Source organism: Peromyscus maniculatus, chromosome 17 (assembly GCF_049852395.1).
Source record: "Peromyscus maniculatus bairdii isolate BWxNUB_F1_BW_parent chromosome 17, HU_Pman_BW_mat_3.1, whole genome shotgun sequence".
NCBI lineage: Eukaryota > Metazoa > Chordata > Mammalia > Rodentia > Cricetidae > Peromyscus > Peromyscus maniculatus.
In genome coordinates, this window is record NC_134868.1 from 59,869,527 (window position 1) to 59,895,152 (window position 25,626).

The 25,626-nt window shown below is 51.2% G+C and overlaps 1 protein-coding gene across 1 annotated transcript; it reads left to right on the top strand.

The window, feature by feature from the left end:
* The first annotated feature begins 13 nt into the window (after positions 1-13).
* Positions 14-25,050, top strand: Irs2 (insulin receptor substrate 2). The gene is made up of 2 exons (XM_006981333.3): positions 14-4,019; positions 22,715-25,050. The coding sequence occupies exons 1-2, from the start codon at positions 14-16 to the stop codon at positions 22,717-22,719; spliced, it is 4,011 nt and encodes a 1,336-aa protein (XP_006981395.2). The 3' UTR covers positions 22,720-25,050.
* The last annotated feature ends 576 nt before the right edge of the window (positions 25,051-25,626 follow it).

Below are 25,626 nucleotides of genomic sequence, written 5' to 3' on the forward strand. Positions count from 1 at the left end.
TGAACTAGCGGCGATGGCTAGCGCGCCCCTGCCTGGGCCCCCCGCGCCAGCGGGCGGGGACGGCCCGAACCTCAACAACAACAACAACAACAACAACAACCACAGCGTGCGCAAGTGCGGCTACCTGCGCAAGCAGAAGCACGGCCACAAGCGCTTCTTCGTGCTGCGCGGCCCCGGCACGGGCGGCGACGAGGCAGCCGCGGCCGGGGGGTCGCCACCGCTGCCGCCGCGGCTGGAGTACTACGAGAGCGAGAAGAAGTGGAGGAGCAAGGCGGGCGCGCCGAAGCGAGTGATCGCGCTCGACTGCTGCCTGAACATCAACAAGCGCGCGGACGCCAAGCACAAGTACCTGATCGCCCTCTACACCAAGGACGAGTACTTCGCCGTGGCGGCGGAAAACGAGCAGGAGCAGGAGGGCTGGTACCGCGCGCTCACCGACTTGGTCAGCGAGGGTCGCTCTGGCGATGGGGGCTCGGGCATCGCGGCCACCGGCGGGTCCTGCAGCGCCTCTCTCCCAGGCGTCCTGGGCGGCTCGGCGGGCGCCGCTGGCTCCGATGACTACGGGCTCATAACGCCCGCCACGGCAGTCTACCGCGAGGTGTGGCAGGTGAACCTGAAGCCCAAGGGTCTGGGCCAGAGCAAAAACCTGACGGGTGTATACCGCCTATGCCTGTCTGCGCGCACCATCGGCTTCGTGAAGCTCAATTGCGAGCAGCCGTCGGTGACGCTGCAGCTTATGAACATCCGCCGCTGCGGCCACTCGGACAGCTTCTTCTTCATCGAGGTGGGCCGCTCGGCCGTCACCGGCCCCGGCGAGCTGTGGATGCAAGCCGACGACTCGGTGGTGGCGCAGAACATCCATGAGACCATCCTGGAGGCCATGAAGGCGCTCAAGGAGCTCTTTGAGTTCCGGCCTCGCAGCAAGAGTCAGTCGTCCGGGTCGTCGGCCACGCACCCCATCAGCGTGCCGGGCGCGCGCCGCCACCATCACCTGGTCAACCTACCCCCTAGCCAGACCGGCCTGGTGCGCCGCTCGCGCACCGACAGCCTGGCGGCCACCCCGCCAGCAGCCAAGTGCACCTCGTGTCGGGTCCGTACGGCCAGTGAGGGCGACGGCGGCGCGGCGGCCGCGGCCGGGACGGCGGGAGGCAGACCGATGTCGGTGGCCGGGAGCCCCCTGAGTCCCGGGCCGGTGCGCGCGCCCCTGAGCCGCTCGCACACCCTGAGCGCCGGCTGCGGAGGCCGGCCGAGCAAAGTCACGCTGGCGCCGGCAGGGGGCGCCCTGCAACACAGCCGCTCCATGTCCATGCCCGTGGCGCACTCGCCGCCTGCAGCCACCAGCCCCGGCAGCCTGTCCTCCAGCAGTGGGCACGGCTCGGGCTCCTACCCGCTCCCCCCCGGCCCCCACCCGCATCTGCCTCATCCGCTGCACCACCCCCAAGGCCAGCGTCCGTCCAGCGGCAGTGCCTCCGCGTCCGGCTCCCCCAGTGACCCGGGTTTCATGTCCCTTGACGAGTATGGCTCCAGCCCTGGCGACCTGAGAGCCTTCAGTAGCCACAGGAGCAACACGCCCGAGTCAATCGCGGAGACCCCGCCAGCTAGGGATGGCAGTGGGGGCGAGTTCTATGGGTACATGAGCATGGATAGACCCCTGAGCCACTGCGGCCGCCCTTACCGTAGGGTCTCTGGGGATGGGGCCCAGGACCTGGACAGAGGACTGAGGAAGAGGACTTACTCCCTGACTACACCTGCCCGGCAGAGGCCAGTACCCCAGCCTTCCTCTGCCTCCCTGGATGAGTATACTCTCATGCGGGCCACCTTCTCTGGGAGTTCAGGTCGCCTCTGCCCATCTTTCCCGGCATCCTCTCCCAAAATGGCCTACCACCCTTACCCAGAGGACTATGGAGACATTGAGATTGGCTCTCACAAGAGTTCCAGCAGTAACCTGGGGGCAGATGATGGCTACATGCCCATGACCCCTGGGGCGGCCCTCAGGAGTGGTGGCCCCAGTAGCCGCAAGAGTGATGATTACATGCCCATGAGCCCCACCAGTGTATCTGCCCCCAAGCAGATCCTGCAGCCCAGGTCAGCGGCGGCAGCCTTGCCGCCCTCAGGAGCAGCAGGGCCAGCGCCCCCTTCAGGACCAGGGAGGACCTTCCCAGTGAACGGGGGCAACAACTACAAAGCCAACTCCCCAGCGGAGAGCTCCCCAGAAGATAGCGGCTACATGCGCATGTGGTGTGGCTCCAAGCTGTCCATGGAGAACGCAGACCCAAAGCTGCTCCCCAACGGGGACTACCTCAATATGTCCCCCAGCGAGGCTGGTGCTGCCGCGGGCACGCCACCTGACTTCTTCTCAGCGGCTTTGCGCGGAGGTGGCGAGGGCCTCAAAGGTGTCCCTGGCCACTGCTACAGCTCTCTGCCCCGCTCTTACAAGGCCCCCTATTCTTGCAGTGGGGACAGTGACCAGTATGTGCTCATGAGCTCCCCTGTTGGGCGAATCTTGGAAGAGGAGAGGCTGGAACCCCAGGCCACCCCAGGGACCTCCCAGTTGGCCGGCGCCTTTGGGGCAGCTGGGGGTGGCCATACCCAGCCTCATCACTCAGCAGTGCCTTCCCCCATGAGGCCGAGTGGTAGCGGTGGCCGCCCTGAGGGCTTCCTGGGCCAGCGCTGTCGGGCAGTAAGACCCACGCGCTTATCTCTGGAGGGACTGCAGACCCTTCCTAGCATGCAAGAGTACCCTCTACCCACAGAGCCCAAGAGCCCTGGCGAGTACATCAACATTGACTTCGGGGAGGCGGGCACCCGTCTGTCCCCGCCTGCCCCGCCTCTGCTGGCCTCAGCGGCTTCGTCCTCCTCGCTGCTTTCAGCCAGTAGCCCTGCCTCGTCCCTGGGTTCGGGTACCCCGGGCACTAGCAGTGATAGCCGCCAGCGCTCCCCGCTCTCCGACTATATGAACTTGGACTTCAGTTCTCCCAAGTCCCCTAAGCCTGGCACCCATAGTGGGGACACAGTGGGCTCCATGGATGGCCTTCTCTCCCCAGAGGTCTCATCCCCATACCCACCACTGCCCCCTCGCCCTTCGGCCTCCCCCTCTTCCCTGCAGCAGCCTCTGCCACCCGCCCCGGGAGAGCTCTACCGCCTGCCTCCAGCACCCGCTGCCACTTCCCAGGGCCCCGCTGCTGCTGGCCCCTCATCGTCCTCGGAGCCTGGGGATAATGGTGACTATACCGAGATGGCCTTTGGTGTGGCTGCCACCCCGCCACAACCTATTGCGGCACCCCCAAAGCCCGAAGGTGCCCGAGTGGCCAGTCCCACATCGGGCTTGAAGCGCCTAAGTCTCATGGATCAGGTGTCTGGGGTAGAGGCCTTTCTTCAAGTCAGCCAGCCCCCTGATCCCCACCGGGGTGCCAAGGTCATCCGTGCGGACCCACAGGGCGGGAGACGTCGCCACAGTTCAGAGACCTTCTCCTCTACCACCACCGTCACCCCTGTGTCCCCGTCCTTCGCCCACAACTCCAAGCGCCACAATTCGGCCTCGGTGGAAAACGTCTCTCTCAGGAAAAGCAGCGAAGGCGGCAGTGGCATCCTGGGAGGAAGCGATGAGCCACCCACATCCCCGGGACAGGCACAGCCCTCGCCAGCTGTGCCACCGGCACCGCAGGCTAGGCCGTGGAACCCGGGCCAGCCCGGAGCTTTGATTGGCTGCCCCGGAGGCAGCAGTTCTCCCATGCGCAGAGAGACCTCCGTGGGTTTCCAGAACGGCCTCAACTATATCGCCATTGACGTGAGTGATGAGCCGGGGTCCTTGTCGCCGTCTCAGCCGCAGCATCCACAGCCAGGAGACAAGAGCTCCTGGGGCCGGACCCGTAGCCTTGGGGGGCTCCTCAGCTCCGTCGGAAGCACTGGCGCCAGCGGGGTGTGTGGGGGCCCAGGCACTGGAGCCTTGCCCTCAGCCAGCACCTACGCAAGCATCGACTTCTTGTCCCATCACTTGAAGGAAGCCACAGTCGTGAAAGGTGAGGTCCTTTGACCTTGAGGCTGGGAGGGAGGGTGGAGTATTGGGTGGCTTTGGATGTCACTCTACCCCAGTGGTTCCTCGGCTGCCATGTTATTGTTGTCTTTCTTCAAAGAGCTCGTCAGGAACATTGACTTGGGTTTTGAGTTAGAGTTAATGCCTCCCTGTGGGCAGGAGACTTTGACCTTGTTTTTCGGGCCAGCCATCTCTTGCCTGGGTCTGTGTGGTCCTGCCCTTCCCATCTGCTGGCTGGGTGGGGTTTCTACAGAGTGTCCACTCCAGAGGAAAGTTGTTTAGATCTTCACAGTTGGTGCTGAGAGGCTCCAGCTACTTACTGTCTCTGTGTGTGAGTGACTGGGCCCCAGGTCACTGCTGCCCAGCTCTAAGGTTTATTGAAACATATCCAAGAGTCCCTCAGGAAGTAAGCATGAGTCTTGGTGGCTGCTCATAGGAGCCACCTGTCATTTCAAGTTCACATTGTAGACTGGGACAAGCTTGTCCATCAGAGGCACCATGGTTCTCATAAGGGAAATGGTAGTAGTGTGGCTTGGCTTACATAGCCTGATGGCAGCTGTTCTCACCTGAGCATCACTGGGAGTTTCCTGGAGGGTTTCCTGTCTGTGGGTACTAGGCAAGTAAACCTCCCAGGATTTCTGGTGCTGTAGGTCCAGGACCTGGCAAAATGGCGTTGTTAATAAGTCCCCAGGTAATGCTGGAGCTGTTGATGTAAATCCCTAGGGAGGTTTGGGAACTCGGGAGCCACTGGAAGGCCCTCGTGGGCTGGGTGGAACAAGGAATAGGGTTGGCATAGGCACAGGATGGGCTGGGCTTCTCAGAGCACCCCAGGCGGTAACACTCAGCCATGTTTCAGGATCAGGGATTGAAGTGCAGGTCTTTTCCAGAAACAGTGGGACTGGAGGATGCCTAGCACAGTCTCTTCCCCGATTATCAAATATCCCCCAGCACAGAAATGGGCTTGCTGTGCACCTGGCAAAGCCTTCTGTGTGTCAGAAAGGCTGGAATGTAAGAGGAGTCGGGGGCTGCAGTACTGTGTTTCTATATGGGGTTGCTGGCAGAACAGGCTGGGGGCCACGGTGGAGCCAGTTGGTGTGATTTGGAAGCAAGGTGGTGGTCTGTTTCACAGAGACCTGTACATTTTCAGTTCTTAGAGTAACCGGAGCAATGGAATGTTATCTATATTCAGACTGTGTTTTCTAGTATTTTGGGGGCTGTTAATTCATAGGCTTCAGGCTTATAGCTTGGGGAAAATGCCGTTATTCTAAGGTAATGGATGAAAAACTCATTCTTTTATTATTATAATTAAAACTGGAGCAGAGGAAGAGGAGTCTCCAGGAATTACCAGTAGTACAGCGCTTCAACATCTAATTAAATCAACTAGAAGTTGGCACATTGTCTCCTCCATGGTCAGTCGCTCAGGTGAAGGTCATTTTGTCAAAGCTTTATTAAATAGTACAAAATTTCCAATGCTGGGCAGTTAAGAATCAACAGCCACAGACCATCTAAACACGGCAGGGTGTGACTGAATGGGGAGAGTCTGTCAGCCCCCACACACCACTACATCCCCCTACACACACACACACACACACACACACACACACACACACACACACCCGCCACACACTTACTGAGCAACGTCCATGTCCCTGGTGGAGGGGTGGGTAAACAGGCAGTTGGGGTTGAGTGGGTGGTCTCCTCCTCTGGGAAAACCCAGACTGAAGTCTACACTTTGAAGCCTGAAGCCTGTGGTACAGTCATTACATTCAAAAAAGGATTCACTGGCAAATTAGAAAGAATGCTGATCCGCAGGGGTTAAATTTGTTTAGACACCTGGTTCATCTAGCCCTGCCTAGGGTTTCCCACCAGGATAAAATTCCTGTCAGCCTGCAGGATTCGCACATGTGAAATCCAAACAGTTCTTCCTACAGGAGACATCTTGGTTACTGTTATTCTGAATTCTGTGGATATTATGCTAAACTCCTTTCTGAAAAGGGGTATTTTACAGGAAGAAGAGATAACTACAATTCATCTATTGTGCCAAAGCCACATGTTCAAAGGGAGGCATGTATGCCAAATTAGATTTCTAGCAAATTGACTTGAACAGAGAGCAGCGTGTGTGGGGGGGGGCGTGCATGAGCACTCTTCCCTCACAGAGCTGAGCCCTTGATTTGTAGAAGCCAGGCTAGAAGCAGGAGTGTGACACTCAACTGCAGAATGTCCTTGCCGCTTACCAAGCTGTGCCCAGGCTCTTAGCAGTGCCCTGTGCTTCTGCCCCAAGCTGCTCACTCATACTCTCCTGGACAGACCCCATTAGTTACACAGACACGGAATAATTTAGCTCACCCCGGGTAGTATGTAGTACCTAAGTAATTCAGACATAAAGTCCTGGCAGTATTCCATAGTCGATTGCAGTTGAATTGGGAATGGGGGTGGGTTTTAAACACTCCTTATTAAGAAGCTGGTAAACCCCAGGTATGTGTATATGTGTGTAGTTTGATTAATCTGTCAGAATTATCTTGTTTGGGAACTGGAAATTAATTGGATTAACTGTGTTTTAAAACTTCTTATAAAAGTATGCACATTATTGACAATAGGATTATAGATTGGTGTGCTCCTTCAAATGTCAGTTTTCCTCCATAGAGGGATTTTCATTCCTTTAGTTTCTGGTGGTAAAGAGGCTGATTGGATAGATAAGTACTGTGGAAAGCATCTATATTTAGTTCTGTTTGCTCAAAAGACTATCCACACATCCTTCTCTAACAAGGTTGTCAGATAAATGAGGTGTTTCCAAAGGAGCTGGGGCAGGGTGTGTGTGTGTGTGTGTGTGTGTGTGTGTGTGTGTGTGTGTGTGTGTCTTGATTTAGTCTAGAAAGTTCCGCCTTTGGAAGTGTTTGATCCCCGGAGTCAGCCGGCACAGGAGCTTTGCAAGCCTTGGTGGGTGCCTTCTAGACCTAGTGCCTGGGGGATGAAGTAGGTGCTATGCAGGGTGCTCTCACTTCCTAGGGACCAGGCAGCTGAAGTGCTAAGGAAAACACTCTGGCTTGGGTGAATGAAAGTCACGTGGCCAGTTCTGCTTCCTTTATTGAGAGAAAAGCCTTTAGAGAGTGAGAGGGAAGGAGGGTGGAGGGAGGAAGCCGGGGTTCTGGTTGCTAATCTCCTCGGAGAGCCGTACCCGCGCTTCTGGCTGTGTTGTCTACAGAACAGTTGATTCCGGCCCTTCCCCTGCTGGGTCACATAGACATGAGAAGAAGAGTGTCCTCGGCCCTTCCAGAGGGAGCAGCGTGAGGAAAACAGCAGTTCTGTCTGGTCAGGAATGTGGGCCGCCGCCACCGCGAAGGGACTTTTGGAAACGAGTGCTCTTGAATTAAAACTTAATAAAGAAAACCCAAACTCAGTAGTCTGGGAGTGGAGACAAAGCCTTCTTAAATGCTTACCGTCCCTGACGCATGGTTGGCTGTGCTTGGGGCTCTGAGAAACCCACCTTGGTTCTTTAAGAATTCTGTAAAGCCAGGTGGTAGCTCAGCCTTAGAGCAGTGTGAGAGGAGAACAGCAAAAAACAAAAACAAACAAAAAAAACCCACCAAGATTTGTTCCAGAAAGGGGGGAAAATGAAAGTAACAATGTAGAGATTCCAATTACATAGTAGCAGAACAATTAGGAAAAACAGGCCTGCTGTCTGCCCTGGCTTCAAAGCGCACTTTACATTCCTGTCTGTGATGTGCTCAGGTATTAAAAGCTGTTGACAAGATGAGGATGTGTAATTAGAATATACATTTTAAAAACTGACTCTTCATGCTGGAAGCTCTAACTAACAGCCAGGCCCACAAACTTTAGATGTTTAATTAGCCGGAGTTCAGCAGGGATTCAGTTCTGTTTGTTGACTTAACTTGGGGGTCACTCCTGAAGTTTTGATTTCAGTACTGTGCTGTCCGTCTGTAGGGTAGGAACATGCTGGATTCTTTGCTCTTCACCCCCAAAAGAGCAATTTTCATAGCCGCAGCTGGGCATAAAGGCGTTCTGTTAGATTCCTGTTAACATCTTTCTCTGGAAGCATATTCTGAGAGCTAGGTAACTTCACTATCAGATTTGGCAAGACAGCCCGCTTTTTATTTGGTTTTGGGAGGGGGCATTGGATACTACAGAACTGAATGTTTTCCGCTCACCTTGGGAACTTAAGGGAAAATGTAACTTTATTCTTCTATCTGCATTGCCAGTTAGGGTGGGGGCCCCTTTGACTCGGAGGGGAGCTCAGCTCCAGATGCAGCCTCTTTGCCTGGAGAACTGTGGTAGGGGTGGAGTCTCTTCAGTCCCCCTAGACCAGCACAAAAAGTGTATGTTTTCCTGCAAGATGTGCCAAGCGTTTTACTGTTGCCATTTTAGTACTGACCTGCTGCAGAGGTTGTGTTCCTTATCCGGCTCTGGGTTTTACGGCAGCAGTGCTTTCCAAATCTAAACAGAATACTCTTTATTTTCACTGGTCTGAATTTATCAGTCAAGGCTGCAGGGGGAAGGGGCGCAGTTGAAGGGTTTAGTTGAGGTGGGTGGCACCGGGAGGGTCGATGCCAGTGTGTTTCTGGAAGGGGCTGGTAGGGGATGCTGGGGTCAGTGGCGGCCACTGGTCTTTTGTGGGTAGTTTCCTAGGCTCATACGGAGGGTGCCCTGAAGTAACACATGCAGAAGAAAGTTGGAATAGACAGGGAAGCAAGCTGCACACCAGGAGCTGCTTGCTGGGTACAGAATGTGCCAGACACTTCTGGGCTTGGCAGTCTTAATTGAATTCATTGTGTTAGAATGCCGAAATAGAGTTGGGTTAAAATATACAGGCTGTGTATGGATGATAAAGCAGTCCATTTAATAATTGCAATTTCTTTTTCTGCTAAACTAGAAAACATACTGAGTTTTACACAGTCATAGTTATTTGTCCAAAGACGTGCTAAAAAAGAGCAGGCAAATGATTTAAACACTGTCCCACTTTCTTGCGTGGTATTTATGCAATGACATTTGCAAAATATTTCTTCTTGTGCATTTACTGAAATTGGGTCAAACGTTTGGATCTACAATATATCTTAAAGATAAACCTTTACATGAACTTTAAGTACCAAGTCTTTTAATATTTATTTTAAAAAGCACCAGGTTTTCTAGAAACACTTGTTTAGAGCTGGTATCTATGTTCCCATACGTTTTTTTCCCCCCAAAACCCATAGTTCTTTTTTTTTCTTTCTTTCTTCCTAATTGAGACTTGAATGCATCTGTCTTTTCTGAGGACATTCAAATCTTTATACAGTCACCTCAAGAATATTGATCCTCTATTGTTTTACTCTATAGAGAGTTGGTATAATTCCTAGTGATTTATCATGGTATTTAAGCTTGGGGTCTTTTTCAAAGCATAAATGTAAGCTCTATAGTTCATCCTGGAATACCATTTTCACTATCGCTTCAAAAGCCTTATGTTGGCATTGGGGTGACTCTGCTTTTTCCCTGTGGTCACAGTGTAGTGTTTTAATATTTATTACTATGACACAAGATTTCTCTACTCATTCTGTGGACTTAACTCAGGCCATCTTCAGGGACCAAAGTGTACTATTAACAATCCAGAAACGTGGTAAACACAATATGATGCTGAAAGAATTCTGCCCATTGGGTGTGATGAAAAAGAAACGTATTCTGAGCAGTACTGAACGGTAACTTCACAGGGCACAGTGGGCGAAATTCAAACCTTTATATGGTGTTTTTATTTCTGTAAGTATAATGTCATGTGACATTCATGCATCTTATGATATATGCAGAATCCGCTTCTATGTGTGTGGGTGTTTTGCCTGTATTTACGTCTGTTTATGTCTGTGCACCGTGTGTGTGTGTGTGTGTGTGTGTGTGTGTGTGTGTGCGCGCGCGCGCGCGTGCGCCTGCCGGAGGCCAGAAGAGAGCATCCGATCCCATGGAACTGGAGTTACAGAGGGTTGTGAGCCACTGTGTGGGTGCTGGGAATCCAACCCAGGTCTTCTGAAGGAGCAGCCAATGCTCTTAAGAGCTGAGCCATCTCTCCATCCCATCTCAGTTTTTGATGGAATTACAGAGCCTGGTGGTCAGAGAGTCAAGCGACCTGTCCAAAGTCACGAGGACAAAAGGACGGAGCAGTGTTGGCTCCTGTGGCCGTAGCCCAGGCTCTTTATGTTGGGTTCTCAGCTTGGGAAGCACAAAAACCACGCTGCCTCAGAATTTCCCGGCTGACTTCTGTTTCCTGTTTCTGTGGTAGTGAGTTAATCTCTCCTTTTCCCTCTCACTTCCCTCCTTAAAATTTCAGAGTAAAGTGGGAACAGTTCAGGAAGAAGAATGGAAGGATGGACGTTGTGGGAAAGTCCTCTCACTTTTTAGATTTTTTTTTAAGCCAGTTTCCACCTGTTAATTTGAAGAACTTTGGTGTTAATTTCCAACCCGCCCCCCCTTTTTTTAATGAGCCCTCTTTTGTCCATGGATTTGTGAGCTTAACACCTGGTGGTAACTTCTCAAGGTCCAGCCATGCTTCCCGGATCTCCCCTGAGTGAAACATTTCTATTCCTCCAGCAGTTTTTAAGTTTTAGTAAAGAACACAGGGCACGGACATAGCACTTGATACAAAATTTAGCATCCACGTACATTGAGCCCCTTCAGCTCAGTGTGGGAACAGTAGGGGATGTGGGGCGGGCTCCAGGAGAGCATCTGAGGACACAGAGCCGGAGTGGCAGCCACTGCTCAACAGCGATTCAAGATCAGATTGAGCTAGGGTAGAGCGGTTACGACGTACCACCAGGAGAGCATTGAGAAGGTGGTCCAGAGGCTGGCACGCCTTGGGTGCACTCCTGAGCACTGTGCTCAAGTCTCTCCTGGGGTCAGCCTGCTCCGGTGGATGACAGAGCAGCTGAGCATGCGCAGCAGATCCCACCAGCCCCCTGCTGTTGCGGCCCGTTCAGCGAACTGCTTGGGTCGAGACAGGGATGCATTTGAGGGAGAAAAGCAAAGTGCCTAGTGAGAAGATTGCTCACACAACAGACGGGGGCCGGGGCGGGGGGGGGGGGGGGGATGTTGTTAAAAAGAAATGTTTCTAGGCTAGTTCAACATGAAGGCTGAGGCGACCTGGCAACCCTGAAGCCTTCGCTCTTCAGGACAGAATCAGCCCTGCTGACCAGTGATGCAGGCTGGGTTCATAGTCTCAGCCTCTGTGTCCTGTCCCTGGAATATCATATACCTCTCACAGCCCGTTAGCAGCTTCCAAAGAGATGAGTCATTAACTCAGCTAATGATGAGTAGATTTGGAAACACCAATTCAGAATTAGCCTCAGGACCAACCAGTTAGGGGCTAATCATCTGTTGCTGAGGTGGTTATCTTTTTTGGGACCAAGTATTCCATGGGGTCTTAATGTTCTTAAGGTCCTTAAAAAAAAAAGTTGCGGGGAAAATCATTTAGCTAGATTTTTACAGGATGACAAATGGGTTTCATTCAAATTGAATTGGACACAAGCTGCCCCCTTCGGAGGTGGTGTGGTTATGAAAGAATACTTAGGCAGAATACACCAAGAATTCATTAGATGCTCAGAGTTAGAACTGGAGGAGCGCCTTGGAAGGCCTAGTGCCCTAGGTGATTATCTTGCTTATATGCTGGCTTCATCCTAGAAGAGGATTCCTTCTCACTAGCTGAGGGCAGCCCTGGGCCAGGAGCCTGCCATCATGAGCAGCGTGTGCCCAGAGCGGGCTGATGGAAGGAGACTTCCACAGGACAAGCAAACCAGAACCAAGGCAGCTTCTCCAAGGTTCAAGGGAGGGTCGGGTTCAAAGCTGACCGTCTCAGCCTTCATGGGTCTGTGGAGCACTCTCTAGACAGAATGTTTAGGACAGAAGATGGACTCTGGCTGCCCTAACAGACCAGTCCCAGCCACTGTCTCTGTAAATCAATTAAAGAGGCAAAGAGACACGTGCTCCGTCAATGGAGGAGGAATGAGGAATGGTTCCACGCATCTTGTGACCACGGGTCCATCTTGGGGCACCGACTTGTGTGTTGGGTTTAAATAGAGGAAGGATTAGGGCTAGGGTCAGGGGTCTTGTGTAATTAAGCAGCCCCTGCCGAGCTGTGTCATCCTTATCTCAGTTCTGATTCTCCAGGATGGTCCAGAGAAGTACTTCCTGCCTGGGGGGACAGCTGGCTCCGGCGGGGTGGGCTGCCCGCGTGTTCATAGGTGATTGCCCTCGTGGGGGTGGGGGCGCTGCCTCGGGAGTCTCTGCTGTTCCTGGAATCACAAGTGGCTGAAAGTCTACAACAGCAGCTTATCTCTGTTCCTTCAGCGTCAGAGGGGGGTGGGGTAGATTAGGCAGAACGAGGCTGGACTCTGAGCCAAAATGAGACACACACACACACACACACATGCACGCACGCACACACGCACACAGTTAACATATCAGGCTTTTGTCCTGTTTTTAGTTACTTTGTAGGCTTATATGAGAAGGAAACACTTTTTTGCTAAAGTAGCTTCTAGCTGTATTTAATTATGAAGTTGGTCGTGAGGACTGGGGACTCCATTTCCATCTTCCGGCGTGCTGTGAGAGCTCTTGCTATCACAAGCATAGAAGACTTTTCCAAGTATGGCGTGTGTGGATTCCCTGAGCGCGGCCCTGTGCCTCGCTGTAATTGAGCACACGCCGGGGAAAACCACCTGTCACTGCGGTGACCCTGTTGTCCTCTGCCTTCTTAGTTGTCAGAGAGGCAGGGGGATCCTCTCTTCTCCCCTGGAGTAGGCCACCCTGGGCCACTGCCCTACCCTCACCCCTGCTCAGGATCTTGGCTGCCTGGCCCTGGCAGATGGAGAAATAGTGACGTGGGGTGAGGAATCTTAGAAGTAGATTGAGATGACCCCGCTAGATTTTAAAAGTGTACCAATAAAGCAGGAGCGTCAGGCGGGGTCCACCACAGTGGTGGGTTAAGGAGCGCCACTGAGAAGCTGGTTTTGTGTGACGAGGTCAGAAGTGGAGCTGCTTCGGACTGCGGCACCCAGTGGGTATGGGAGGCTCTGGTGGTCACGTGGGATGCTATTCTGGACGTGGAGACCTGGCTTGCCTTGCTGTGAGTGTGGAGCGGAGGATGGCCAGCGTGAGCTTGGAGTTCTTCCGGCCTGTTGGTGTGCGGAACGTGCATAATGGATGGGTCCGGCCAACAGCACGCGTGGTTTTAAAAACTTGCTGGTGTTTGGGAGTGGTTCAGCCTCACTTTGCTGAATTCCATTTTAACGAGTTATTGCAGAGACAGTGCCTCAGAGCACTGTCCGCCTTGGCAGGCTAGGCATGAGGCTCATCCTCTGTTTACCTCCACAGTTTGTTATCCTCCTGGAAGCCAAGGCATGACTTGCTGCTTTCCAAGGGAAATCGAGGGGAAAAATTCTTTACCATGGTTCATGTAAACGGGATTTCACAAGTGTATACACATAGAAAATTCCTCGTAGGCAGATCAGTGTATAAGCTGGTGTTCCCGAGGGCACTCTCCTCACAGAGAGGCATTCTCACTCTGGGGCACATCTTCGTCCCCAACCCTCCAGCATCCTTTCATCGTTCAGAGATGGGGGGCCGCCTCCCTGCAGACCTGCATTCTGAGGGGCCGTGCCTGGATGCTGCTGGGTTTCCTTCTCTTGAGTGGCCCCTTCCAGCTGGTGCAGGGGGGGTTGGCAGGAGACTGGAGTGCATAGGACGGGAGTGCCTGCTGGGCCCGAACGACAGGAGCAGGTGGCATGTCCTTGTTTGAGGTCTATCTAGCTATCCAGGAGGGTTGGCTTTGTCTGTACCCGCAGCCCAGCTTTTCATCCTCTGTCTCCAGGAGCCTTGACCCTGTCTCTCTGACCCTGGGCCTTAGTGCCCTAATGTGGGTGGCCTGGGCTGAAGTTGTCTCTCTGGAAGTGTGGTCCATACGGACTGGCAGGCTTGGGTCACCTTATGAGCATGCTGGCCTTTGGCTGCTAGAGCAGTGCACTGCCTGAGGAGTCCCGTGGATCGTGTGGCGTTGGCTGAACCGTGGGCCAGCGGGGGCTAGAGGGAGGCAGGGAAGGGCAGCTGCTGTGGTGGCTGGGTGCTGTGCCACATGGTGGTATACAGTAGGTTTGGACTTGGTTCTGTCTGTCAGGGTTTGTGTAGAGCAGGGAGGCAGAGACCCCTTGGCCTTCTGAGGCCCTTAGCTTTCAGTGGGCTGGAGTCACCTCCAGCAGGAGTTCCCCTTCCCACCACGGTGGTTCACGCTGTCAACTGAGCTGGTTCTCCTTTTGCGAGGACCTGCTTGCCTGCCTAGTTCCAGGTGCTTCCCAGTGGTCCCTGTTTGCATTGTTCCTGGAAGCATCTTAGGGGGATGGGGCTGTGACAGCAGGTCCCCTTTGCCCGACTCCTGTGACTCTCCCAACAGCCAGAAGAGCCAGCCTTCCTCAGCAAGCTCAGGGCCTCAGGGTCTGAAGAAGTCTTTGTAGTTCACAACATGGCATGTGGCTGCATGCCTTCATGACTAATGTGAAGGAGTCTGGCCCCAGAGTGTGAGTCACATGAGAAAGCATGTGCTCCTTGATGTAGAAAATCAGTATTCATGTATGTTTTGTTTGTAGTCATTATGGTTTCTATATACAATCTCCTTTGATAGTTTCACTGTGATACAGGGGTTGGCGGGGAGCTGAGGTAGGGAGAGAATATCCCTATCTTCAGGAGTAGGTGTGGTTGACCTAGCTGAGAAATCACCTGGTTGATGGTGGCCGTGGTCCACCTTGAGTCTAACTCTGGCTATTGTAACCTCGTGCCTCCCAAGCATACATCCCATTGAACCAGGGAAAGCTGTGTGGGCTTCTGGGTGGGTGGGTGGGTCTTCCCAGCTCTGTTAACCCAATCTAGAAATTCCTTCTCGACAATCAGTATGAGCCCTCGTATCTCCCAAGCGGATTGGCTATCAGTTGAAGGAGAGTACATGAATCTGCTCTGAATATTTATTCTACTTCTCCATAATTTGACAGGAAAAAAATAGGTTTTATAACTCCAATTGTAAGCATTTTTATAGTGTACATAAAGCATAGTTTTTACATCTGTGTAAGCATCATACAAAAATGTGCTGCATCTGAAAAAGGTGTCCTTAGAAGATACCTGCCATTTTAATGCTAGTTCATGCACCAGCTATGGAAGTATAGCCCTTGGCATCACATTTTCAAGCGACCTAAGAGAGCTTTGGCTTGATGATGAGTTGCAGGTGGGGTCGGTGTCGGTTTCTCTTTGCGAAGCTGAGTTTCCCCCAAGCTTGCGTTTGGAGGTGACCAGATGGAATGTGTGCCTGGCTGTGCTGTAAGAAGCCAGAGAGGCTGGGTCTAGAGAGCGCTGGCTTCACACTGGTCTTATGACTCGCAGGGTCCGTAAGAGGATCGCTTGGCCTTTAGCAGACAGTGTTGCATTTCTGAGGAGCGTAAGCTTGCAGATAATTTCCAGAGGCATCGGTTAGTCTCAGGTGTAACACACAGGTGGAAAATGTGTGGTGATGTTTGGACGAACCTGCCTGTGTCTCCTCTTGGCGTTCCTTGTTAAAGGCTGGTGGGTTCATGTGCCTTTGAAGGGTTGGCGGACTGGTTCTGTGAGGGATTGGACAGTGAAGGTTCATGCTTGGTTGTCATAGCTACCCAGCTGTGCTAGGTGAGTGACAGTGGCTGTGATCCCGTAAGACTTTATTTACAGAGATTCGGCCGGCCCCTGCTGCGCACCACCATCCTTTGTGAGATGGAGAGTATTCCCCTTCCTAGGTATCTGAGACACCACCTTCAGGTTTCCCTTTGGAGGTTGTGTTTATCTTTTCTGCTCCGGGAAGTGGCGTAAGCTGTAAGGGTGTCTGTTGTTGTTAGTTGAACTTAGCTTGACTAAGGAACATTGTCCTGAGGGCAGAGGACATGAAGGCCAGAAGGACATGGTCACATGCAGTCTAGCAAGCAGGCTGGTTTCTCAGGGCATGTGTATATCACCTAGTCTTACTCATTACATAGGATCAGATACTAGTATGGTATTTAATGTCCCTTGAAGAGAGTTCTATAAAAAGCCAATGAAAAAAATTTGCCCGATCTCATACATAGAATCTTTTAAAAAAAAAAATCCAGGTTAAATGTACAAAGAGCAGAGAGCTCCATGAACCTGGTTGTCATGGGGCTGGGTTAAGTGTGGAGAGGGAAGAGGGACAGACACAAGGAAGCCAATGCATAGGGCAGCTGGCTCTTTGGAGTCCACAGCGTGGGACAGCTCTGTTAGGGAGTATTGTTTCTGTTTTCAAACAAGTAACCTTTAGCTGCTCCTTGCTACCAAAATGTAACTAGAGGAGGTGACAGCGGGGAACTGGTTAATCCACTTCTGGTAACCTTTCTACTCTGTAAGCGTGCCCCATAGCATCCTGCCTTAAGCCTCCTTTCTTACAAAACACAACCCAACAAATGGTTCAGGGCAGAAGAGGAGACGGGGCTTGAGTGGACTCTTCTTCTTCCCTCACTCCCGCTGGGCCCCCAACATCTGTCCTGGGGGGGCCAGAGGGGCCTCCCGTTTGACAAACATTGGGGAGAAGTTGTCCCTGGCTCACTCGGGAGGCCTCATCACTCTGACGTCTCCCTCTGGTTTTAGCCGGGGTTAGAGTGTCCTAGTTTGAGAGAAAGGGTCCCCTAGGATATAGAAGACTCTGGACTCCCAGGGCCCTGGGCCGGAACATGAAAACAGCTTGGCCCTGTGACGTTGGATCTGCACCTGCCGGCAGCTGAGGCTTCCTGTCGGGGAGAAGCTCGCGATGCCCACATTAGGAAACAGCCATTGAAACCTTAGCTTGTAAAAGCCGCCGAGGCTGAGCTGGCAGGTTCCCATGGGCGAAGCTTTGGGTGTGTAGAGAAAGTTTAAAGTGGGGTACTTCACAGGCTGGGGGGCCTCTGAGCACGCCGTGGCTGGGCCATTAAGAGGCTGTCTTCCTTGAAGGATTAAAGCTGCGTAAAGGGGAGATGGTTCCAGTCTTGAGAAAGCTACGCGGCTTCATCTCCCGTCTGGGATGGATTGTTCCATTAGCAAGTTCCAGCTCGAAGGTAGGGAGTTTGTTTAATAACAAGCACTCAGAATGAAAGGATTTTAATTGTCGGTGGAAGTGAGAGCTCACGTGAAAGAAAAGTCCGACTCTCTCAAGCAGGTCGTCACAGGGAGCTTAATCATCCATGTTTTCCTTGTAAATGATTTTTTCCAATTTAGATGAAAGGTTAAGTAACCGTTTGCTTTTCTTAGAATCTCTGGCGGCTTTGTTATCACACCCAACCTGACTTTTTTTTTTTTTTTAATGCTCTTAGCAAAGTAAGAAGATACTAAATTATCAGGCATATTTTTCTAGGAATTTCTCTTCCAACTGAAAGGCCTGTTTTCCCAACTAGTTCTGTGTTTAAATAAAAAGCCTAAGCTGGGCATTGAGATGGGCTTGAAGGATATGGGACCTCACCAAAGGGCTCATTTCTTCCTTAATTTGGTTTGCTACTAGAAACATAAAATACGTGGCCTCCGGTTTTCTTTTGTCATGCAAATCAATATTCATCTAAATAGCAGTAGTGACCCGGAACCCTGAATAGGTTAGGAGTCCACACCTGCTCTACTCTGTAGTGCGCAGAGCCTCCCTGGGGCTCCAAGTGAGGGTCTGTGTGTGGCTCTTCGTGGGAGAGAACGGCTTGCAGAGGTCTGGAGACAGAGCCTCAGCTCCCCAGGGCAGAGCTGTCCTGACCCAGGTATATGCCTGGGATCTTGAACATTGACGTGTGAAAGGCCTTGATGTCAAACGTGCAGAAACCCAGCGTCTCAGGAGACATCCCAGCAGAAGTCCACCTGACTCAGGCGCCCCTGTGTCTGTCTTATTTCTTGCTAACAGACTCTGGGGTTGGTGCTCAGCTGGGTAGTGGAGTGGGACTTCCTTGTTTTGTTACTTGTCCCACAAACTGTGAAGACCTTCTCCCTGGTCCTTCAGCAGTGTGTCTGTCCTCTGTCTTGACCTCAGTCCCCTGTCCTCTCTCCTCCCGCCGTCTGCTCTTCTCTTGAGATCTGAGCAGAGTCTTTGGAGGTGGAGCCACTGGGGCTCATTGAATTCTTTCTGCCCTGGGAAAAGGTGACCTGAAGGCTCGTCCTCGGGGACTGTGTCCCACGTGGTGCATATCAGTGACATAAGTCATCGGTGACAGCTGAGGGAAGGTGAAGCATAGTTGGTCTCTGTGGCAGAGCAAACAGACGGAAGTTGCTTTGCTAATGGCTTTCATTGTTGCTACCTGTCTGCTTTTCGTGGCTCCAGGCACTTGCTGCTTTGCAGGGTTCGTCTCAGATCTTATGGATTTGGGTGTAGAATTGCAAGGAGATTTCAAATCCTGTGACTCCGGTCTCAGTATGAGCTACCGCCAAGCTCCGGACAGGGGTTTGTGGGTCTGTCCTGTGTGCAGTGCAGGATCTTCCCGGGTCTTTGTTTTACCACTGGGACTGGGCAGCGCCAAGTCTCTCCTTTCTGAAGGCACATGCAGAGCAGAGTGACCATAAATTAATCATCCTTGTGTTGCTTCCAGTGGGTTTGACATAGGTAATGAATAAATAAATGTATACTGGCATCTTGTCCTTAGGAACTATAAATATTTAAGGTTGGGGATGTCAGATTAGCAGGGTTAGAAAATACTTTCCTTCCTTGTATTCTACGTGAACCAGCCCAAAGTAAACAGAAAGGCGTGGGGCACACGCATCCTGGTTCACACGCAGAGGGCACACATCCTACTTTCCACCCGGGTCAGTTCCCAGCTATGGTTCCTCTCCTGATGGACTGGAAAGGGTTGGTGAGGGCAGAGGCCTGACCTTAGGTGTCTAACCCCCAGGCCTAGGCCAGCCTCTTGAATGTGGCCCTCCTCAGGCATACATTATCCTGGCTATGGTAGGCCAGGGCTCTGGCCAGCATGGGCAACATAGATTTTGCCACCTGCTCACACTGGAGAAAGGTGTTTTGGACGTTGATGTAAAGATAGCCAGCTTCAGTCTTAGGCCTTCTTTTCATAAGGATAGACAAGTGGAAGTTCCTTTCTCTACCTCCCTCTTCAGTGGTACTTCCAGTTTTAGGGCTCCTTGGAGTGGGGGTAGTTATGAACACTTGGCCTTATCTTAGCTTCTATTTCTTGCTGTCTCTTATAACTTAAATTATCCTGTTTCTCTTCGTGTACATTTTACCTCGGGACTTTTTACCTTTCTTTCCTTCTGTACGTCCTGCTTTCATTACTGACTGGCAGCCGCCTGGCTTTGAGGCATGTCCTTCTCTTTCTCCCTCATTCTCTCCTCCTTCCTCTCTCTTCTTTTCTAGATTCTTTTTCCTCCTCATTTTCTCTGCCTGCTGGTTCAGCCTAGTCCTCTCCTGCCCAGCTATTGGCAGATCAGCTTTTTCTTAGACCAATCAGGTGCCTTAGGCAGGCAAGGTGAAACAGCAACACATCTTTACATAGTTAAACACATCTTTACATAGTTAAGTACATCCTTATATCATTAAACAAATGTGACACACCTTTACACAGTTAAATAGTCCACAGCAGAAACAAATGTAGTTACATTTCTACAACTGTAGGTCCAGTGAAGCTCCCAGAGTCCCCTTGGTTCCCTGTTTCTGCAGCTCCCCCCACCCCCAGGGTGGCTTCTGATGTCTCATCCTGTTGACATTCATAGAGGTTCCCCAGGTCTCTCACACTGTCTCTGTCAGCACTGTGGCCACCTGAAGACTTGTCTTAAGGAGCTGTTGGTAACTGTGGTTCTCTGTTAGTGTGTAGACACACTCAAGTTGAAGTCCCATGATCCTCAAGGAGTCCTGAGGTCCCCATACTAGTATTAGGATCATTTGTAGGCTGTAGGAGTGTTTGACCTCACAGCAGACAAATTCCATCACCTTGTACTGCCCTGGTGTGTGTGTGAGAGAGAAATCGTGGGATGCGCCCATCCTGAGCACACCGGTCTCAGAGCTGGCTGTGGTGCTGATTTCCCTGTCCTGTTGCGCATGTGCTGGGCACTCGTTCATCCCCCCGAAAGAATGCTGTTTTTTCATGAAGAGACCGTACTTGAGGATAGAATTCAAAAAGAATCATGCTGAAAGGACCGTGCATGGCGAACGAGATTCTTCCTGCTTCTCAGCTCAATCTTTGTCTTTAAATACTGTTTGACTTGATATGTGCTCCCGAAGACCTGATGCTTGGGGTTGGATGTCTCGGCCACATGGCATCCCTAAGAAAGTGCAGCCCTCACTGGCCCTTGAACACACCCGTGTTGTAGCGGAGACATGGAGGGACTCCCAGAGCTCCTTCCAAGAGCGTGGGTTCAGCTTCCTCTCCCCAAGTGTTGTGTAGAAATCAGTGAACTTGATTGGTGTTTTCCTGGAGGAGTTTCATTAGGTGAGGGTCACCTGAGTGACAAGATGCTGTCATTTTGTTGTGAAACTTAGGCCCTGCTTGTTAAGGTGTGCCAGCAGCCAGGTGCCACCGTACCCTGGAGTCTCTTGGGGTGAAAAAAATCACAGTGATCAATGGTCAAGACAGGACCTAGATGTCCGACATTTTCCTTAGGAAGAAATACTGAATTCAGTGTCTGTCGACTTCATTTGCATAATGTGTATCTCCTAATTGTTGAAAGAATGTAAAGCTTACAAAACAAACAACCATGATTTGCACAGCCTCCAAGTGTCACGTTCTCAGGGGAGGTAGAAGAGTTGGGGTGTTTCCTCTGTCTGCCCAGATCTGTGTTTTCCTGGAGAGTAGCCACACATTCTTATTTGTGCTGGGTGTTCCTTAGGGGCTTCTTTTCAGCTTCAGGGCACACTGCAAATGTCCTTCCTGCTGAGTCAGGCCTGTGAACTCAAGAACACACTCACACGCACACTCATTCTCTCTCAGTAGAGAATGAGGTTCAAGAGTCAAAGATTAGAATTCCATTCGATGTTGGAATGTTGGTGTGCCTGGCTGTATGATGATATTAGAGCTAAGAGAGAAAAGGTCTGACCAGTTTAAGACCTGGTGTAGCCTTGTTGCTATCATCAAGAGTGATGTAGTGTGGTGGTATTGTGTTCCCCAAAATATTGTGTATCTTAGTAAACTTATCTGGGGTCAGAGAACAGAAAAGCCACTAGATACTTAAGATAGGCAGTGATAGCACACGCCTTTAATCCTAGCATTCTAGAAGCAGAAATCCATCTGTTCAAGGATACAGCCAAGCATGGTGACTCACGCCTTTAATCTCAAAAAGCGAGCCTTTAATCCCAGGGAGTGGTGGTAGAACACAGAAAGGTATATAAGGCGTGAAGACCAGAAACTAGAAGCATTTTGGCTGGTTAAGCTTTTAGGTTTTGAGCAGCTCAGTTCAGCTGAGAGCCATTGGGATATGAGGACACAGAGGCTTCCAGTCTGAGGAAACAGGATCGGCTGAGAAGTTGGCCAGGTGAGCTTAGCTGTGGCTTGTTCTGTCTCTCTGATCTTCCAGCTTACTCCAATACCTGGCTCAGGTTTGATTTCATTAATAAGAACTTTTAAGATTCCTGCTACAATGTAAAGTTAGTATGTCAGTTTATTTTAAAAGCCAAGGAACTTTTAAGATAAAAAGACAGGGTCATCATGATGTGACATCAGTTTTCCAAGTTATGCAGTTCATTGACGAAAGAGCATAAGTGTATACGTGTACACACACACACACACACACACACACACACACACACACACACAAAGGTAAACAGGGACTTTACACACTTAAGAGTGGAGTCTGGTGGTAGAGGTATGCTGCCCCTCCATGGGAGGGGAAAACAGGTGCAGCTGGTCACATGACCCCATGATAGTCTTCCTGCCGCCCAGCTCAGCAGGAGAGTTGGTGCTTGGTGCTTGGTACAATGTGTACAGGCTAAGAGGTGCTGAGAGCCGTGTGGCAGCAGGCATGTGGCTGTGAGAACTTTCAGGTTTAGGGTGTGGTTTTGTCGAGACAGGGTTTCTCTGAGTAGCCATGGCTGGTCTGGAGCTCACTGGGTAGCCCAGGCTGACCTCGAACTCACAGAGATCCTCCTCCCTCTGCCTCCCAAGTGCTGGGATTAAAGGGGAGAGGTCCCTGTATTAGTATTGCAACCATCTGTAGACTGTAGGAGTGTTTGACCTCACAGCAGATAAGTTCCGTACATTGTATCACCCTGCCCAAGTCTGGGTCTTGTTAACAAGAGGGGAGATAACAGGCAGTTTCCTGGGGCAGAAGAGTGGACTCCAGGCAGCCCTTCTTCCCTGGAGGAGTCAGAGGTTGACAGTGGTGGTACAGCCCCTCCGCAGATCAGTGAGGTGTGCGGTGGCTGTCATTCATCCCCAGTGCCTGGGGAGGCAGGCCGGTCCCCCCAGCACAGAAGCTTGTCCTGAAGGCCAGAACCCTGCCCATCCCCTGTGACTTCTTGGGAAAGCGTCGGGGACGGGACGGGACACGTTCCTCACCTATGTGCAGATGGATTTGAGTGCACCCTGCTGCCCCATCTCCAGGACGGCCATCTTGAATTTGCATCTCCCTAGTGCCTCATTTCTGGGGAGAGGCCCAAATCCCAAATTCAGGTCCATGGGTTTGGGGGAGCTCTGGGCTTGCTGTGGTCCCTGGAGCATGGCTCACCAGTTATCTGATCTTTTTTTTCAGAGTGAAATGCTGCCGGCTCCATCCCCACCACACGGAACTCCGAATCCATTTGAAGGAGATGCTTAGCATGTTTCCAACCGACGCTGCTCACTTTCCTTTCAACGGGAGCAACTCTACATTTTGAGACTTCTGTGAATTGTGTTAGATAAGGAACCAAGAGGCAAGGCCCCCCCTCTCGCCTGTTCCCACACGGGGCACTCGTCGCCATCACACCGTTTGTGTTGCGTTTTGTTTTGTTTGTGAACAGATGAGTTGATGGAGTACACTCCAGGAGATTGGACGTTTCCATTGGCCCTCGTTGATCCTGGCCGTCCTTGTCAGTCCTCTGTTACTTTCATTTTGGCAAAGTGGATTAATCCCTCAGCATGCAAGGAGATGCTACAATACCCATGAAAGTGGTCAAATCTGGTATTTACTGGCTTATGGTCAAAACTACCACAGTCCTACCTCAGTTCAAGGTGAAGCCCAATTGTTTGGCAGGGTTCAGGGCAGCTCTGCCCCAGTGTGTCACATGCTGACCTCCGTCTCTCTGATAAGTGGGTGTGGATTCCAGTCCAGGTACCTGCAAATGTTTACTTATGCACAGAGCCCGGTGTGGGACTGACAGTTAATTCTCCGTGGGATTGGACTCGAAGACGGATTAATCCTAGTAATTCCTGAATGTGACTGGAGCAGCCTCCTTCTGGAAATCGTCAGCCGTCTTTGGGGGTAGGGGTAGGGAGGGGTAGATCTCTGTCCCTTTAATGGGTTTCCTGACTCTTCTCTCTTCAGATGGTAAAAGCCTTTTCTCCTGCCCGCAAGCCTCCTGACTGAACCTTAGCTCGAATTCATTGAACCAAAAACTCAATGTAGGCATGCTCAAAGCTCAAGGCTGGTTTGGGTTTGGCAAATTTTGTTTTTTTTTTTTAAAGATATTATCTCTGACATAACGTTGCTTTGTTGGATCAACAAGGCTGCCCTGAACAGGAGGGGAAGGCATTCCAGCCGTTGTCCTGTTAATGGCAGAAGAGGAAATCCCGCCTCTCTCCCTACACGCCTGTCAGCAGTTCTTGACAAAGACTACCCTGGTTCTGTTTTCAGTGTTCTGAAAATGTCAGTGTTGTGGAGTTGTTTTGTGTGTCATCTCGAAGGGCTGAGCTTGCCATCAGAATATCTGTCACCTTGCTGCTCCATCACAGGGCTGGAGACCCTGCCTCCCCCGCCCCCCACACACCCCCGCCCCCCAGTGCCTGTCTCCTTCATAGTCCTGTAGAGGCTACACTAATTCTTGGAAATGTGAGTTGCTGGTTTGATTTTTTTTTATTGTCATTTTGTTTTTGTTTGGGAGAATATATATATATATATATATAAGTATATAGATATATATCACTATAGAATAATACAGTGGTAGGAAGAGGCTTTTTAGAGGACGACCAAAAACTTCCATGTCTTAAAAATGTATTTAACAGCAGTGCAGCTGTCTCCCCGCTTCTGTGCCGGGCTTGTAGAAGAGGGCTGGATTGCAAGACAAAGTTGAATGTAAATTGGCCCGCACCCCTCACGCATTCTCAAGGTTTACCTTCCTGTAGTTACACACACACCACAGCAGTGCACGGGGTGAAGCGCTCCAGTGAAGGTCCGTTTGGGTGTGTGCTGTGCTTTATCGGGATGCTCGAGAATCCCCTGAAACTTGGAACGCGTGTGGGGTCTAGGGACCCGCCCCGTGTTTGCTTCGTAACTAAACCCCCCCCTCCCCCACCCCCGGGGACAGGAGGGCCCATCAGCCGACGACGACGACAGCACACTTAAGCAGATGTGACGCGCCCTCCGTGTTCGGCACGGTCACCGATGGCACACGTCCCTGCTGCGGCCAGAATGAGCTAAACAAGAATACACTAAGTTCCCCTCATCCTGTACATTTCAAGAAGAGCAGGCATATGCAATATTTACATCCTCAGTTTAGTTTACAGAATGGAACCAAAATGTGTGAGTGTTACGTCGGCCACACTTCGTGCTGTGTACTGGGTCTTTGTACATTTTGCCTGACTTAATCTTAAATTTAAACTATTTTTTGCTATATAAACTTTTAACAGTTATTAAACAGTGTTTTCTTTGGGTACATGTTGTTTCAGGATTACCAAGATGTTAAATATATTTCTCGCTATTGTGTTTCCACAAGAGGCCTGCCCACCCTGCCGTCTTCCGCTGTACATGCTGTATATAGGGGTCACGTGATGCCGCTGAAGACGAGAATAAACTGGAGTAGATTAATGTGCTGTATTTAGTCTGTATTGACCATGGATGCCCTCCTTAATAGCCATATGCAATAAAATAAAATACATTATTTATGAAATGAATACGGATTGGAGGATGTTTTTCTGCATACATAACCAGTTTAGCTTGAAACCAGCCTAAGCAGTGTGTGTGTGTGTGTGTGTGTGTGTGTGTGTGTGTGTGTGTGTGTGTGTGTGTGTGTGTATGTGTGTTGTTTGGGCTTTTGTGTGGTTGGTTGTTTTTGAGACAGCGTTTCTCTCTACCTAGCCCTGGCTGTCCTGGAACTTACTCTGTAGACCATGCTGGCCTCATAGAGATCCCGCTTGACTTTGCCTCTCGGTTGCTGAGATTAAAGGTGTATAACACCACCCTTGGGCCCCACTTGGATGCCTTTTGATTTTAAAACTTTTGTTCTAAACCGAAAATGCCCCCTTAGTCATAAACTGACAAAATCGACTCAAGGGAGGAAGTGTTTATTTTCTTTCACAGTCTGAGGGTCCAGTCGGCCACGGCAGGAAGGTCAGAGCAGGAGCTTGAAGCTGCTGGTCACATCACAGCTGCAGCTTACCTCCCGCTCCCCTTTGTTCTGTATTAAATTGTGTGTGTGTGTGTGTGTGTGTGTGTGTGTGTGTGTGTGTGTGTGTGTGTGTGTGTGTGTG